Below are 12,666 nucleotides of genomic sequence, written 5' to 3' on the forward strand. Positions count from 1 at the left end.
ACACACCTATCGCGGAGTTCTTTGGAACATTCAACGTTAGTCGCGGTATACAACTGCGACTTTAACCTATTCGAATCTCTCGATCGCATCGATCGTCTATCGTGGTTGTCTTTAATATCCAAAGCATAACAACGTTACCTAGTTGATAAACAGGTACACATCCTAATCTCCACGGTTGCTCAAATAATTCACTTCTCTGTTCGCTCGATTGCTTACAATTAGCGTCGTTAATTTCAAATCCCTCGAGCACGAACGAACGCCAACGAATTTATCGATATTTTCCATCGTCTAGTCGTACTCCTTCGGCTTTGTAACGATCACAAGGTTCGAAACAAGTGCCGACGTTAATCGCTTCGTATATTTCTCGATAAAAATTGTATATTACTTCCAGACGAGTATCTATTTATACGTATATTACGTGTACATATGAGAGGAAAGAAAATTGTATTTATTTAAGAGTGGTACTGTGAAAAGTAAAATATTTTATTACCTTGCACGTACGCGTGCATCGCCGCGCTGCTCCGCGTCGTTCAACCGTATGACGTCCATTTTAATCATCAATTGTCAACATATTACGTAACGATAAAAAATTCATCGATACATGTATATACTTTCTATACAATTGCGCATACGTCAAATGTTTAATAAAAATATTTCTTCTTTCGTGGAATTTCAACGATTATATAAAAGTGTGGGTGTCCATGGAACCAGCTGTACCGTGATTCTACGATATATAGTAATTGCTTTCTTTCTACTCGTCGCCTCGAGATGGAAACGTTCCTTCGATCGACGATAAAACCATCCATACGAATCACGGTTTAATTACAAATGCGATTAGGAACGTATCGTCTATCTTATACACGTTGCTGCTTAGACTTCCGAAATGAAAGCGATTTCATCCTCCAACGAGTCACATGCGTCCAAGTACCATAGCTAACAGTGCCATTCGAACGTAGACACCGTTTTCGGCCTGCCTGAAATAAGCGGCGCGTGGATCCGTGTCGAATTCCGGACTGATCTCGAAAACCCTTGGCAGAGGATGCATCACCACCATCTTCCTCTTTGCTCGTGACATCAGCTGCGGCGTTATCACGAAATGTCCGCAAACCTGTGAACAAACGGTTCTTGTAATCTCTGTCTCTGGCGGAAACGACGTTGGGCACGATCGTTTTACCTGTCGATATTCCTCCTGGGTGGTGAAACGTTCCTTCTGAATGCGTGTCATGTAAAGAACGTCCGTGTCTGTAAGAGCGTCCTCGAGGGTGTTAAACTGCTCCTGCTGGATCCCACGTTCGGACACGTACTTCGACACGTGATCAGGCATGCCAAGGCCAGGTGGGCACACGTAACGAAGCTCGACGTTGTAAAGAGTCAACAATCTGTGAAGAGGCAGACGCGTTTTCGAAATGTGAAATGTTACGTCATTCGACGTAAGTCCGATAGATGAAATCGAGTCGCTGACCTTGCTAGGGAATGGACAGTTCTACCATGTTTCAAATCCCCGACCATAGTGATGGTCAGACCGTTTACCGTACCGATCTCGTCTCTTATTGTGAAGATGTCGAGCAACGCTTGCGTCGGGTGTTCGCCGACGCCGTCGCCGGCATTTAATAAAGGCTTTCTACAGTGCTGAGCAGCTCTCTGGGACACCAACACGAGATAAGCGCGTTTATCGCTGAAAATATTTCAGGGGGAAAATACGACGAAAGTAAATGCTCACCGATACAGCGCCAGGTTCCGGATGCCGAAGCACCAGCACGTCCGCGTACCCAGCCATCACCGCTATCGAATCTGCAACAGACCGGCATCTTACCGTCAGACCAAGTACCGTTCGTTCTTGATCGTACGGTGTCAGACACAACCGCAAACCTTCCAAAGTTTCTCCCTTCTTCACAGACGACGTGGCACCGTCCATGTATATCACTCGTCCTCCCAGTCTCTCCATTGCAGCCGCGAAGCTGCAAGAGGTTCTCGTGCTCACCTCGTAGAAAATCGACGCCATCACTTTCCCCTTTGTGAAAACGATTATCAACGAACGATTCGATCGAGACGAAACGGCACACCGTTAACTAACAATCCTACCCGTAAGATATGGTCCAGCGGCCGTTCTTTCCTAATAGCACTTCGTAGAATTTCCGCGAGATGAAAGATATCTTTCAGCAACTCTTTGTTGAAGATGTCCACGGTGAGAACGTTGTGCCCGGCTAGATTGTGGCTGGTGTGAACAGAGGGGACGGGAGGTACAGGCGTCAGCAGGAGATTTGGATTGCTGTCGCTTTTGTGTTTGGTCGCTGTGCTAATAGGAAGAGGCGAAATTGTACGCTGTTGGATGGTTAGCAATTTCGCCTGCTCGCGCGAGTCTACGTCCAGGGCAAAGTGTACGTTCGACTTGTGCGACGCTGTTTGCAGCAGTAGCGCATACGGTTCTGAAAGAAACGATCGAAAACGGTTCGGGGTATAGATCGGCGGAGAGATACGATTCTTCTTTCTTTCTTTACCGTTCTGTTCCTCCTCCGACATATCAGCTGCCCTTTCCGCGAAATTGTTGTACTTATCGTAATTAGGCGATAAGAGGCCGTCCAAAGCAGAGCCCGGTCGGCTAGTCACGTCGATTACCGGACCGTTCGCTACCGTTTGAAGCTTCGTCTTTGCTTGAACCTCCCTGATATCCTGGCCGAAGCCAGGATTCACCAGGACCTGCCCTTCGACGTAAGCAACTTCTCCCCTCAAAACTACCCTGTGCACCGATCCACGAACTTTCATTCCAGCGAACGGAGTCCACTTCGATTTGCTAAAAGGCATCGCTTCTGGGATTACCCATTCGTCGCCTAGATCGACCTCGATGTAGGTATTTGGCTGGTCTGGTATATTGAAGATTCTTTTCGGATTTTTATAGAGTTTGTCAATCACATCCTAGAGAACCGAGTTGGGATAAGGAATTTAGTCGAATAGCCGTTTATCTCCTCATGGAGAGATACGAGAAGATACGAAGGTAGGAATGTGAACAACTATCGTTATACATATACAGCTACCTCTATCGTTAATTTGCCTTCGTGAACCGCGGTGAGCAAAAGTGGAAGTATGGTTTCCAGTCCGGGAAATCCTGGTGGTGGTTTCTCGCTGGATTTCTCTTGCACGGTATGAGGCGCTTAAACGTTCAAAACACAAGTTTAACTGCCAAGTTAACTGGCACATCTCGTAATCGCGATCTGCTTGTAAATAGGACTGACCATGGTCGGTCGCGAAGCAATCGATTATATCTAAATTTTCCCAAAGTGCCTGTTGATCTTCCTTCGTTCCTAATACTGGCCTCACCTGGCCTCGTCCGTGCCCTATGCGCTCTAGATCTTCCTCGCACAAGAACAAATGGTGAGGGCACACTTCGCAAGTCACGGCCATTCCCTGAAGATAGGAAACGTTCGTACGAGGTTGTAACGAGCCAACACGGCAGGGTGATTACCTTTTCTTTAGCAGCGCGTATTATTTGGATCTCCTCCTTACGGGCTACGTGGCAAATATGAATAGGCCTGTTGTGCAAGCCGGCCAACAACAGAATCGCGGCTGTTGTTTGACCCTCGGCGTGCACGCAGATTGGATATTTCTTAGGCCACGTCTGAAAATGCTGATAAACAACGGAAACGTGTATTTTTTCCGTTCGAATTAGGAAACGGGTACAGAGAAGATTACTCTCGGCGTATATACCTTAATCCAGACGGTAAGATCGGTCAATCGAAGCGTGGTGAACGTCTCGTTCAGATACATCTTAAGACCGGCCGCCAGTGGAGCCAATTCTGCCGTAACGCAAAAGTTATCCGAGGAGGCTCCTACGTAAATCGCGTAATCACATCTTGCGGCGGAAAGGGCGCGCTGCGAGGTGGAAAGTAAAAAAATACCGATACTACGTTAAAGCGCGCTACTTTCAAGCAAACGTTCATTCCCTTACTTCCTTGGCCAGAGCGAAGGTTTGATGATCGACCACGGCGGGATTGGTGTTGGGCATCGCGAAGATCGTAGTGATGCCTCCAGCGAGCGCAGCAGCGGTGCAAGAAGCAAAGTCCTCCTTGTAGACCGCTCCAGGATCACGGGTGTGCACGTGGACGTCAATGAGACCAGGAAGCTTGATCATTCGCCGCGACGACATGCAGTCCGTGTGAGTCTTCATACGAGGTGCACGTCCGTCGAGCATTCTCATAGCCTGCGCAACGAGACCGCATCGTAACAACGTGTCTCGAACAACGCCGGTAAAAGGGTATGTAAATGTCTGGCACTTACTTCGACCAGCAGTTTGGCACATTTCACGTCCGTGATCAAGGGAACGGAATAATCGACGGCTAGTCTTCTCGTGCGGTATCCGTGTGTCATGAAATTAGAAACGCGGCGTGCACCGCCGTTCCTCATTGGTAAATTAATCACGAGGTCGAACTGTTTCTTCCAGAGGAAATCAGCCAAATGCCGAAGATCGCTCGGACTGGAATTTTCGTTCACGCTTATATTTTCAAATGTCCATTGTACCGGTTCTACCTGTATCACGAATAAAACATTCATCGTTGTCTTCTATTTAACAGGTACCGTTTTGCTTTTTTAAGTATTAAACGATGATTAGTAGAAGATTTGGTCGTTATCGTTGGTATGATTCAATTATCGTTTCTCACCGGGCTCTATCTACGCGATAAAGATCCGTTAATAAGCGATACATTTCTATTACACGGTTGAAAAAAGACGAAGCTGTTCCAATTGAAATGCGTAAAAGCTCTAAAACAGATTATACCCACGCTACGTGAAATATAAAAGAATGTTTTATTTCGTCCGATATATTACACCGAAATTGATCTGCGATTGTACCGAATACCGGATTGTTCACCGGTAAGATTAGATAAAGATCAATTTTCCTCCTAACACACTCTTATCTCTGATATCAATGTCATGAAAATCGAGCGTTAGTTGTACACGCTTGGTAAAGTTATAATATCGGTTTTACGATTAATTAAGTACTCCCCGGAAGGGAGAGAAACATTTCGCTTCATCCCCTGTTCCTATCTGGCGTGTAATGGAAGCCACAGAGGCAACAGTTGCGGCGTGGATGGTCGAAAAATGATGGGGATATTTGCCGATAGCCGATAGCAAGCACCGATTAAACCATTCTGCTGCCTACAAAGCTTGATAACGATAGGTAGGTAGGTATTTATCGGTAACTCGACAGTATCCCACGCAACTGGATTACCGTGTCGTCGATGAGCGAGTACGTGTTGTATCGCGTTTACATGGGCCGTGATCGCAGACGTTGAACCCCCGTTAAACTGTGAAGACCAACGAGGATAACTAACAACGAGGCAACAGCGTCGAATCGTTGCCAGCTGTTGATCGTTAAAAAGCTGTGGTTCTGTGGGAAAAGCAAGAACGGGAAATGGGCAATTCCAAGATCAAACCTCCGAAAAAAGCATCTGGAAAGAACGTATACAATGGCCAGCACGAAGGTGCCGGGACTCCGGGCAGCCGCGAAGAGGAATACACCGACAAGGAGCTGTTCCTCTTGAGAAGAGCTATCCAAAGGAATCCAGAGATGTTCATATTGAACAATCTGATGATGTGCGTTCAGTTCTTCGGGAATTACGAACAGTAAGATATCCTCCATTTTCTAAACAGCGTGCGTGCTCTACGTAGCATGCCACGAGGATCTTGATTAATCCGTTAACTTAAGACCACGATAAAAACCGTCCGTCATCTTTCAGAGAAATCAAACACGTGAAGGAGTCACTGGTGTCGTCGTACGAAACGGAAATGAACAAGCGTTTACCTACGCAGAGGCACGTTCTACTTCCGGACATTCTCCAAGAGCACATCGCTAAAAACGTCGGTTTCACGTCGACGAGGCAAAACTTTCTGCCCATCATCGAACCCCTGCAACCCGTTCGAATTTACATGGTCCACGAGAACGTGGACGTGTTGGAGCAGTATTATTCGCCGCACTATAGCAGCGTCAACGATTCGGTCACGTACACTACACTGTTGAAGCCGACCAAGCATCAAGGTAGGTGGAACATTTATCGACGTTGTACAATAGTTTGAGCTTTCGTTCAACGAAATACATCGTATATCGTATATCGTTCCAGGATACGTGCAGCTTCAGCTTGTCGACGAGACTGGCACGTCGAAGAAGATGAACAAAGAGGAGGATGAAATTGATTTATCATCGATAGCCGAGGACGACGACGAGTTGTACAGTGACGGCGACAGCATTTACGGACCGAATCTCTCCGATAACACGACGACCATGTCCGGAAGAGTTCCCAAGCACAGTTTATCCAAGAGTTCCAAGTCTCTGCCGAATTTGTGCGACGAAGGAATTTCATCGGTGAATCGCAGCGCTACGAAAGCCGAGACTGACTACGAGTATTATTCCTCTTACGAGGAACGAAGACGTCGCACTAAACGAGCCTGGTCGAAGCAAGAGTTATCGAAACGGGAGAAAGTATCGCCGCAATCGAAAACTCAAGAGTCCACGCAGAATCAACTGGATCAAGCGAGCAACAACAGTTCTGGATATCGATCTGACAATTACGCGACCAACAGCGGCGGCAGCAGCAGTTACAATCCCACTCAGAATTCGAGGTTCTCTTCGAGCAGCGAAGTAGCCGAGTGCTGGAGGAGCGGAGAGTTTCCGAATCGTTGTTTCAAAAAGGTCACGTACACAGCTGAGGGGAAGCTTTACGATCCCAGGGAAGAGAAGATGTATCTAATGGACAGCAAGCAACGAAGGATCAAGCTGGCGTTGAAGCGACACAATTACGATTTAATTTACATGAGCAGCACTGAGTTTATGAAACACTTTACGAGCATGTTCGTACATCGGTGGGCCGAATCTCTCGGTTTCGATCGAGAATCGGTAGAGGACGTCCGACGAGAGGGGTGCGTGCTCCATTGCGACAAAGTAATGATTTCTCGCGTATTTAAACACAGTCGAGTGGAACAGTACCAGATTATTCCGGCGATTTGGCTGCAATGGCCGAATTGTGCCGAAGAATGGTTAGATAGATCGCGAAACACCTGGCCTGACTTCAACGACATAGAGAAGGTCAAAGACTTTGGATGCTACGTGGTGCCGGAAGGGTTCGTGCCGAAAAAAGGGAACAGCAACGCTATGATGGATTTCGAGTGGCAGCTCACGTTCCCGGCTGCCGAACGATACCTCGAAACATGTTTGACGCATGCCCAAGCGCAGGTCTACCTGGTGGCACAGGTACTCCACAAGACGTACATGAGACCGATTTTCGACACGATGTTCAGTCTCACCACAGCTCACATCAGGCACAAACTATTCTGGATGATCGAGGAGGACGAGAGGCAGCTCAAGTGGCCCGAGAACAGAATGGGAGAGTGTTTGTTAAAGTTGCTCGATTCTTTGTACATCAGCATCAGCCAGTACGAACCGGTACTCAGAGACTACTTCGTCAAGGAGAGAAATCTCCTTCAACATATACCCAGCGAACGGAGCTACCTGTTGTCCACGCAGAAACAACTGAAACGTATCAAGGAAAATCTGGTGATGTACGTTTTCCACGCGATGGAAAATATTCAGTACAGGAACGATCTCTTCCCGAAACTCGACTACGAACAACTGTTGAAAATATTAACGGCGGACACGTTGTCCTTGGCTAATCCGACCTTGATGCAACATATTTCGAGGGCCGAGCCGCGTAAAAGCGTCGAACGCGGTGTACAAGATGAGACACACAAGACGTTAATTAATCCCAACAAGGACAGGGACTCTGTCGTCGAAATCTTGGTAAGGTTTTCTCGCGATAAGCTCCCTATCGCGAACAAACGTACGTCATTAAGCGATGCGATGCGATGACACATGCGTGGTCATCAAGGTCGCGTGCATTCTTAACATATTCCTCTAACGTTCGCGCTATCTTCCTCGCGAAAACGAGAATATTGGTGAATCGTCGGATTCCGGCGACGTCACGCAAACTCGACTCGAGATCTTTTTCTTCCACGGATAACAAAATATGTATATATACATATACGGTTCCCTCCAGGAAACGTAATATCTCCCGTTCGATAACAAACCACTGCGATTAAATTAATTTACTTCTAATCCACCGACCTCTAATCTTATCTACCTACGATATACGATGATTATACATAGAAAATATTCTATCCGAGATTAGGAAAAAAACATGTTACAATTCCAGTTTACTTTTCTCCAGGTCCGATGTGCCGATTTGGACATTCCGAGATTATGCTCGCTTTTAAACTTCTTCATTACGCATTTCATCAAGATAGCCGAATGCTGCAATCATTACCAGGCTCATCGGCAGAAGACTATTTACCTCGATCACGCGGATCGACTGGCCATCCTTCTTTTCGAGCAAGAGCTCTTCAAGGACGAAGCTCGAGCCTATCGCGACAAGATCAAAGTGCTCAGGTTGAAGACGGCCAGTTCGAAATCGGCAAACGACCCGCCAGACACTCCCAAGAGAAACGCGGAAACGCCTATATTCGTTGTATCGTTGAAGGACCGTTTCGGGCGAAACGTTCACCCATCCAAGGGAACGAGTAATCGGAAAGAAGAAGAAGAGATTGTGACCAAGGCGATTGTTCACGAGGAGAGCCATTACGAAGAACCTTACGAAGAACGGATCTTGAACATTACGAATAGTAAACTGACGACGACGACGACGACGAGCGAGGTTCAACTTTCGGAAGTAAAAAGCCACGAGCAAGAACAAATTCTACAGTTGCCCCCTTCACCCAACCCTACAGATGCCGAAACCACGTACATTTAGGGGAAACAACCTACATTTCTACATTTCATCGACGAGTTTCGCTATTTCATTCCAGTATATTTAACTTCACTGCCTCTACTTATTCGTTCGTCCGTTCGCCAATAAATTCTTCCATACTACACGTGTAATGTCCTTTACTTTTATCAGTGTCAAGTTTTCAAGTTACCTCTATCTATTCTACTTACCTCTATCCCGTGCGACGTGTAAAAATCCGCGGTACCCATGCTGGCGTACAATTTGTATCCCATCTCGTGAAGGTTGTAGATGGACGGTAACAGTTCCACCTTGTGCTATAATCGAAACGACAACGCTAGAACGGCTAGTTTCTAGAGAACCTGCTGCGAAAATCTCCGATTGGAAAAATTTCACCATGTACCTTGTACGTTCCTATCGAGAGTAAAATACCCTTTTCTGGTATATGAAAACCGGTGCTCATCATTCCCTTCAAATAAGCCTCGTATCGATTATCTCCGAAACAAGCGACTTCCCCGGTGGACACCATTTCTACACCCAACATCACGTCCGCACCTATTCGTACAATTGTAAAATATCACTTTCATATTCCGTTTCAACTACGAACGGCTTCGGCTGCGGCGTCTAAAATGTGTACGCGTTACCGGCAAGACGGGAGAAAGAAAATTGCGGCACTTTAATGCCCACTTTGCCACATCCAGCGAGAACATCCACAGGATCCACGGGCTCTCCAACGATCAATCGCGTAGCCATAGCCACGAAATCGTAATCCAAAGTCTTCGAAACGAAAGGGAAGGATCTGGAGACCCTGACGTTGCATTCGATCACTTTCAGCTCGTTATCCTACGTTCGAAACAGATAGAAACAGAATCGAAATATGTGAATCACGATAGAGCAAGTTGGTGTATTAAGTACCTTCGCGATTAGTTGCATATTAAAGGGACCAGTTACGCCTAAAGATGCGGCAATCGCTTTCGACATCATTTTTATCTTGGCCAGTGTCTCCGTGTTAATATCCTGCGGCGGAGTGACCAAGGTAGCATCGCCTGAATGAACTCCCGCGTTCTCCACATGCTCCGACACCGCCATGCAAAGAATAATCCCGTCGTAGGCAACCGCATCGACGTCTATCTCTTTTGCTTCCAGGATAAACTTCGATATAACCACCGGATGTTCTTTGTTCACCTCGCTGGCGCTCTTCAAATACGATTCTAGATCGTGATTAGAGTGCGCCACGTTCATCGCGGCGCCGCTTAATACGTAAGAAGGACGCACCAAGCACGGATAGCCCACCTCGTCGCAAAATTCGATCGCCAACTTCAGGTTTGTCAGTTCCTTCCACCTACGCACCAAATCTCTCTCGTTAAACCGTTTCCAATAGACTCGGTTAGATTTTCGTTACCTCGGTTGCGAAATCCCAATGCTGTCCAGCATCCGAGAAAACTTGAAACGATTTTCTGCTCCGTCCACGGACTCTGGCGATGTCCCTAGAATTCTGGCTTGCTGTCTATGAAGATCCATAGCGATATTATTCGGCAATTGACCGCCCATCGACAAAATTATCCCTTCTGGAGACTCGTGATCGTAAATGTCCATAACCACTTCGAAAGATATCTCCTCGAAGTACAACCGATCGCTCATGTCGTAATCGGTGCTGACAGTTTCTGGATTATAATTCACCATGATCGTTTTTCTTCCCAAATTTCGTAATTCCCGCAGACAACTGACCGCACACCAATCGAACTCTACCGAGCTACCTATCCGATACACCCCGGAACCTGCAATTTACTACTCCGTGAAAACGTTACACGAATCCAACTCCCACCCGTCACATTTTCCTCCTCCTCCTTCCTTACCTATCACCATCGTGTGCCCGCCAGGGAACTCCACGTCGTGCGTGATCCCGTTGTACGTCAAGTAAAGGTAATTCGTCGTGGCTGGCCACTCCGCAGCTGCCGTGTCTATCTGCTTCACCATTGGTCGTATATTACTCTCCTGTCTCTGTATCCTAACCGCTAATTCCGAACTCTTAACCACCGCTGCGATCTGCTTGTCGGAGAATCCTATCTGTTTCGCGCGCAGCAAAATGTCGTGTGATAATTTCGTGTGATCGGTGTTCTCCAAGACCCGATAGTAGTCGATCACGTTCTTCATCTTGTGCAAAAACCATCGATCAATTTTCGTCAGACCGTACAATCGATCGATCGTGTATCCAGCCTTTAGGGAGGCTGCAAGAACGAACATCCTCTTGTCCGTTGGTTTCTCCAACTCCTCGTCGTTAGGGACCTTTACGTACGGGTCGAAACCGTTTACATTCTCGTCCACCATTCGCAACGCCTTCTGGAAGGCTTCTTCGAACTTTCGACCAATCGCCATCACCTCTCCTACGCTCTTCATAGAGCTACCGATCTGAAATTTTTCGATCCAACGTTTCATCAAACTTTACATCGTTATACGAGTATAGAAATATACCTTTGTGCTGACTCGATGAAATTTACTGAGATCCCATCTTGGTATCTTGACCACGCAATAATCAAGGCTGGGCTCGAAGCAGGCCGTAGTTTTTCCAGTAACCGAATTATCGATGTCCGGCAGTCGAATACCGAGAGCTAGCTTGGCAGCTACGTACGCCAACGGATAGCCGGTCGCTTTGCTCGCCAGAGCTGAACTTCGAGACAACCTCGCGTTCACTTCGATTATGTAGTACTCCTCGCTGTTTGGATTCAACGCGTACTGAATGTTGCATTCGCCGATGATACCAAAGTGTCTGATCACGGTTATGGCGGTCGTTCGAAGCATATTGTACTCCTTGTTGGACAAAGTCTGGCTAGGAGCGACAACGATCGATTCCCCGGTATGAATACCGAGAGGATCTACATTCTCCATGTTGCAAACTGTGATACAATTGTCGTACGCGTCACGGACCACCTCGTACTCCACCTCTTTCCAACCCTGCAACGATTTATCGATGATCAGCTGATTCGAGTGAGCCAACGCTTGCTGCGCGAGGCACCTCAGCTCTTTCTCGTTATTCGCGAATCCAGATCCTAAACCACCGAGAGAGAAGGCTGCTCTGGCCATCACCGGGTAGCCTAACACTTCAGCCGCGTCAAGTGCCTGAGAGAAACAACAACAGCAACATGACGAGGAAAGAGAGAGAAGACGGTCCAATTTCTCACCTCTTGAATCGAATAGACCGCCGCGCTTGGCGCTACTTTTTCGTTTATCTCACCGATGCGATCTGAAAACATCTTTCTGTCCTCTGTCTCTATCACCGACTGTATCGGCGTTCCCAGAATCTTCACGTTATATTTCTCGAAGATGCCGCTCTTCTCGAGCTTAACGCCACAATTCAGAGCGGTCTGTCCGCCGAACGTCAAAAGCACACCGTCTGGCCGTTCCGAGTGTATCACCTGAAACGAAATGCGTGATCGTCAGAAAGGTAGAGCTAACGCCGAGCTAACGCCGAGCTAACCCCGAGCTACCTGTTCCACGTATTCCGGTGTAATCGGTAAAAAGTAAACTTTGTCCGCCATCCCCTTGGAAGTTTGCACAGTTGCGATATTCGGATTGATCAGAAGCGTTTGCACGCGTTCTTCTCGCAACGCTTTAATCGCTTGCGATCCCGAGTAGTCGAATTCGCCTGCCTGCCCGATACTGAGACCGCCGGATCCCAGAATCAACACTTTCTTCGGTCGAAAAGACACGTCCAACTTGTCGACGTAGAAGAAGCCCAGCTTCTGATTCAACCTCTCCTTTATAGAAACCGGCCGGTTCCCTTTCGCTTCGTCGACCACGGCATCCAAAAACACGTCGAACAGACATTCCAGATCTTGGGGGCCAGCGGTGTGTTCCGGGTGAAATTGAACCGAGAAGTAAGGCAGGCTGGAATGCACGACGCCTT

General features: G+C 47.3%; 2 protein-coding genes across 2 annotated transcripts in view; one reads left to right on the forward strand and one right to left on the reverse strand.

The window, feature by feature from the left end:
- Nucleotides 1–697: 697 nt before the first annotated feature.
- LOC108571277 (CAD protein) overlaps nucleotides 698–12,666 on the reverse strand; it is a 13,831-nt gene continuing 1,862 nt past the window's right edge. The window contains exons 6-26 of the mRNA XM_017933278.1: nucleotides 11,942–12,110; nucleotides 11,235–11,879; nucleotides 10,619–11,171; nucleotides 10,165–10,540; nucleotides 9,678–10,104; nucleotides 9,407–9,605; nucleotides 9,166–9,317; nucleotides 8,975–9,079; nucleotides 4,273–4,521; nucleotides 3,944–4,195; nucleotides 3,703–3,867; nucleotides 3,461–3,622; nucleotides 3,231–3,402; nucleotides 3,033–3,148; nucleotides 2,499–2,913; nucleotides 2,083–2,426; nucleotides 1,870–2,011; nucleotides 1,721–1,791; nucleotides 1,463–1,641; nucleotides 1,175–1,379; nucleotides 698–1,108 (exon numbers count right to left, since the gene is read on the reverse strand). Coding sequence (XP_017788767.1) covers nucleotides 911–1,108; nucleotides 1,175–1,379; nucleotides 1,463–1,641; nucleotides 1,721–1,791; nucleotides 1,870–2,011; nucleotides 2,083–2,426; nucleotides 2,499–2,913; nucleotides 3,033–3,148; nucleotides 3,231–3,402; nucleotides 3,461–3,622; nucleotides 3,703–3,867; nucleotides 3,944–4,195; nucleotides 4,273–4,521; nucleotides 8,975–9,079; nucleotides 9,166–9,317; nucleotides 9,407–9,605; nucleotides 9,678–10,104; nucleotides 10,165–10,540; nucleotides 10,619–11,171; nucleotides 11,235–11,879; nucleotides 11,942–12,110 — 5,296 coding nt within the window. The 3' untranslated portion in view covers nucleotides 698–910. The remainder of the gene's footprint in view (nucleotides 1,109–1,174; nucleotides 1,380–1,462; nucleotides 1,642–1,720; nucleotides 1,792–1,869; nucleotides 2,012–2,082; nucleotides 2,427–2,498; nucleotides 2,914–3,032; nucleotides 3,149–3,230; nucleotides 3,403–3,460; nucleotides 3,623–3,702; nucleotides 3,868–3,943; nucleotides 4,196–4,272; nucleotides 4,522–8,974; nucleotides 9,080–9,165; nucleotides 9,318–9,406; nucleotides 9,606–9,677; nucleotides 10,105–10,164; nucleotides 10,541–10,618; nucleotides 11,172–11,234; nucleotides 11,880–11,941; nucleotides 12,111–12,666) is intronic.
- Nucleotides 5,217–8,854, forward strand: LOC108571278. The gene is made up of 4 exons (XM_017933279.1): nucleotides 5,217–5,616; nucleotides 5,730–6,028; nucleotides 6,111–7,783; nucleotides 8,211–8,854. The coding sequence occupies exons 1-4, from the start codon at nucleotides 5,405–5,407 to the stop codon at nucleotides 8,787–8,789; spliced, it is 2,763 nt and encodes a 920-aa protein (XP_017788768.1). The 5' UTR covers nucleotides 5,217–5,404; the 3' UTR covers nucleotides 8,790–8,854.

This window comes from Habropoda laboriosa, unplaced genomic scaffold, assembly GCF_001263275.1.
Source record: "Habropoda laboriosa isolate 0110345459 unplaced genomic scaffold, ASM126327v1 scaffold57, whole genome shotgun sequence".
Lineage (NCBI taxonomy): Eukaryota > Metazoa > Arthropoda > Insecta > Hymenoptera > Apidae > Habropoda > Habropoda laboriosa.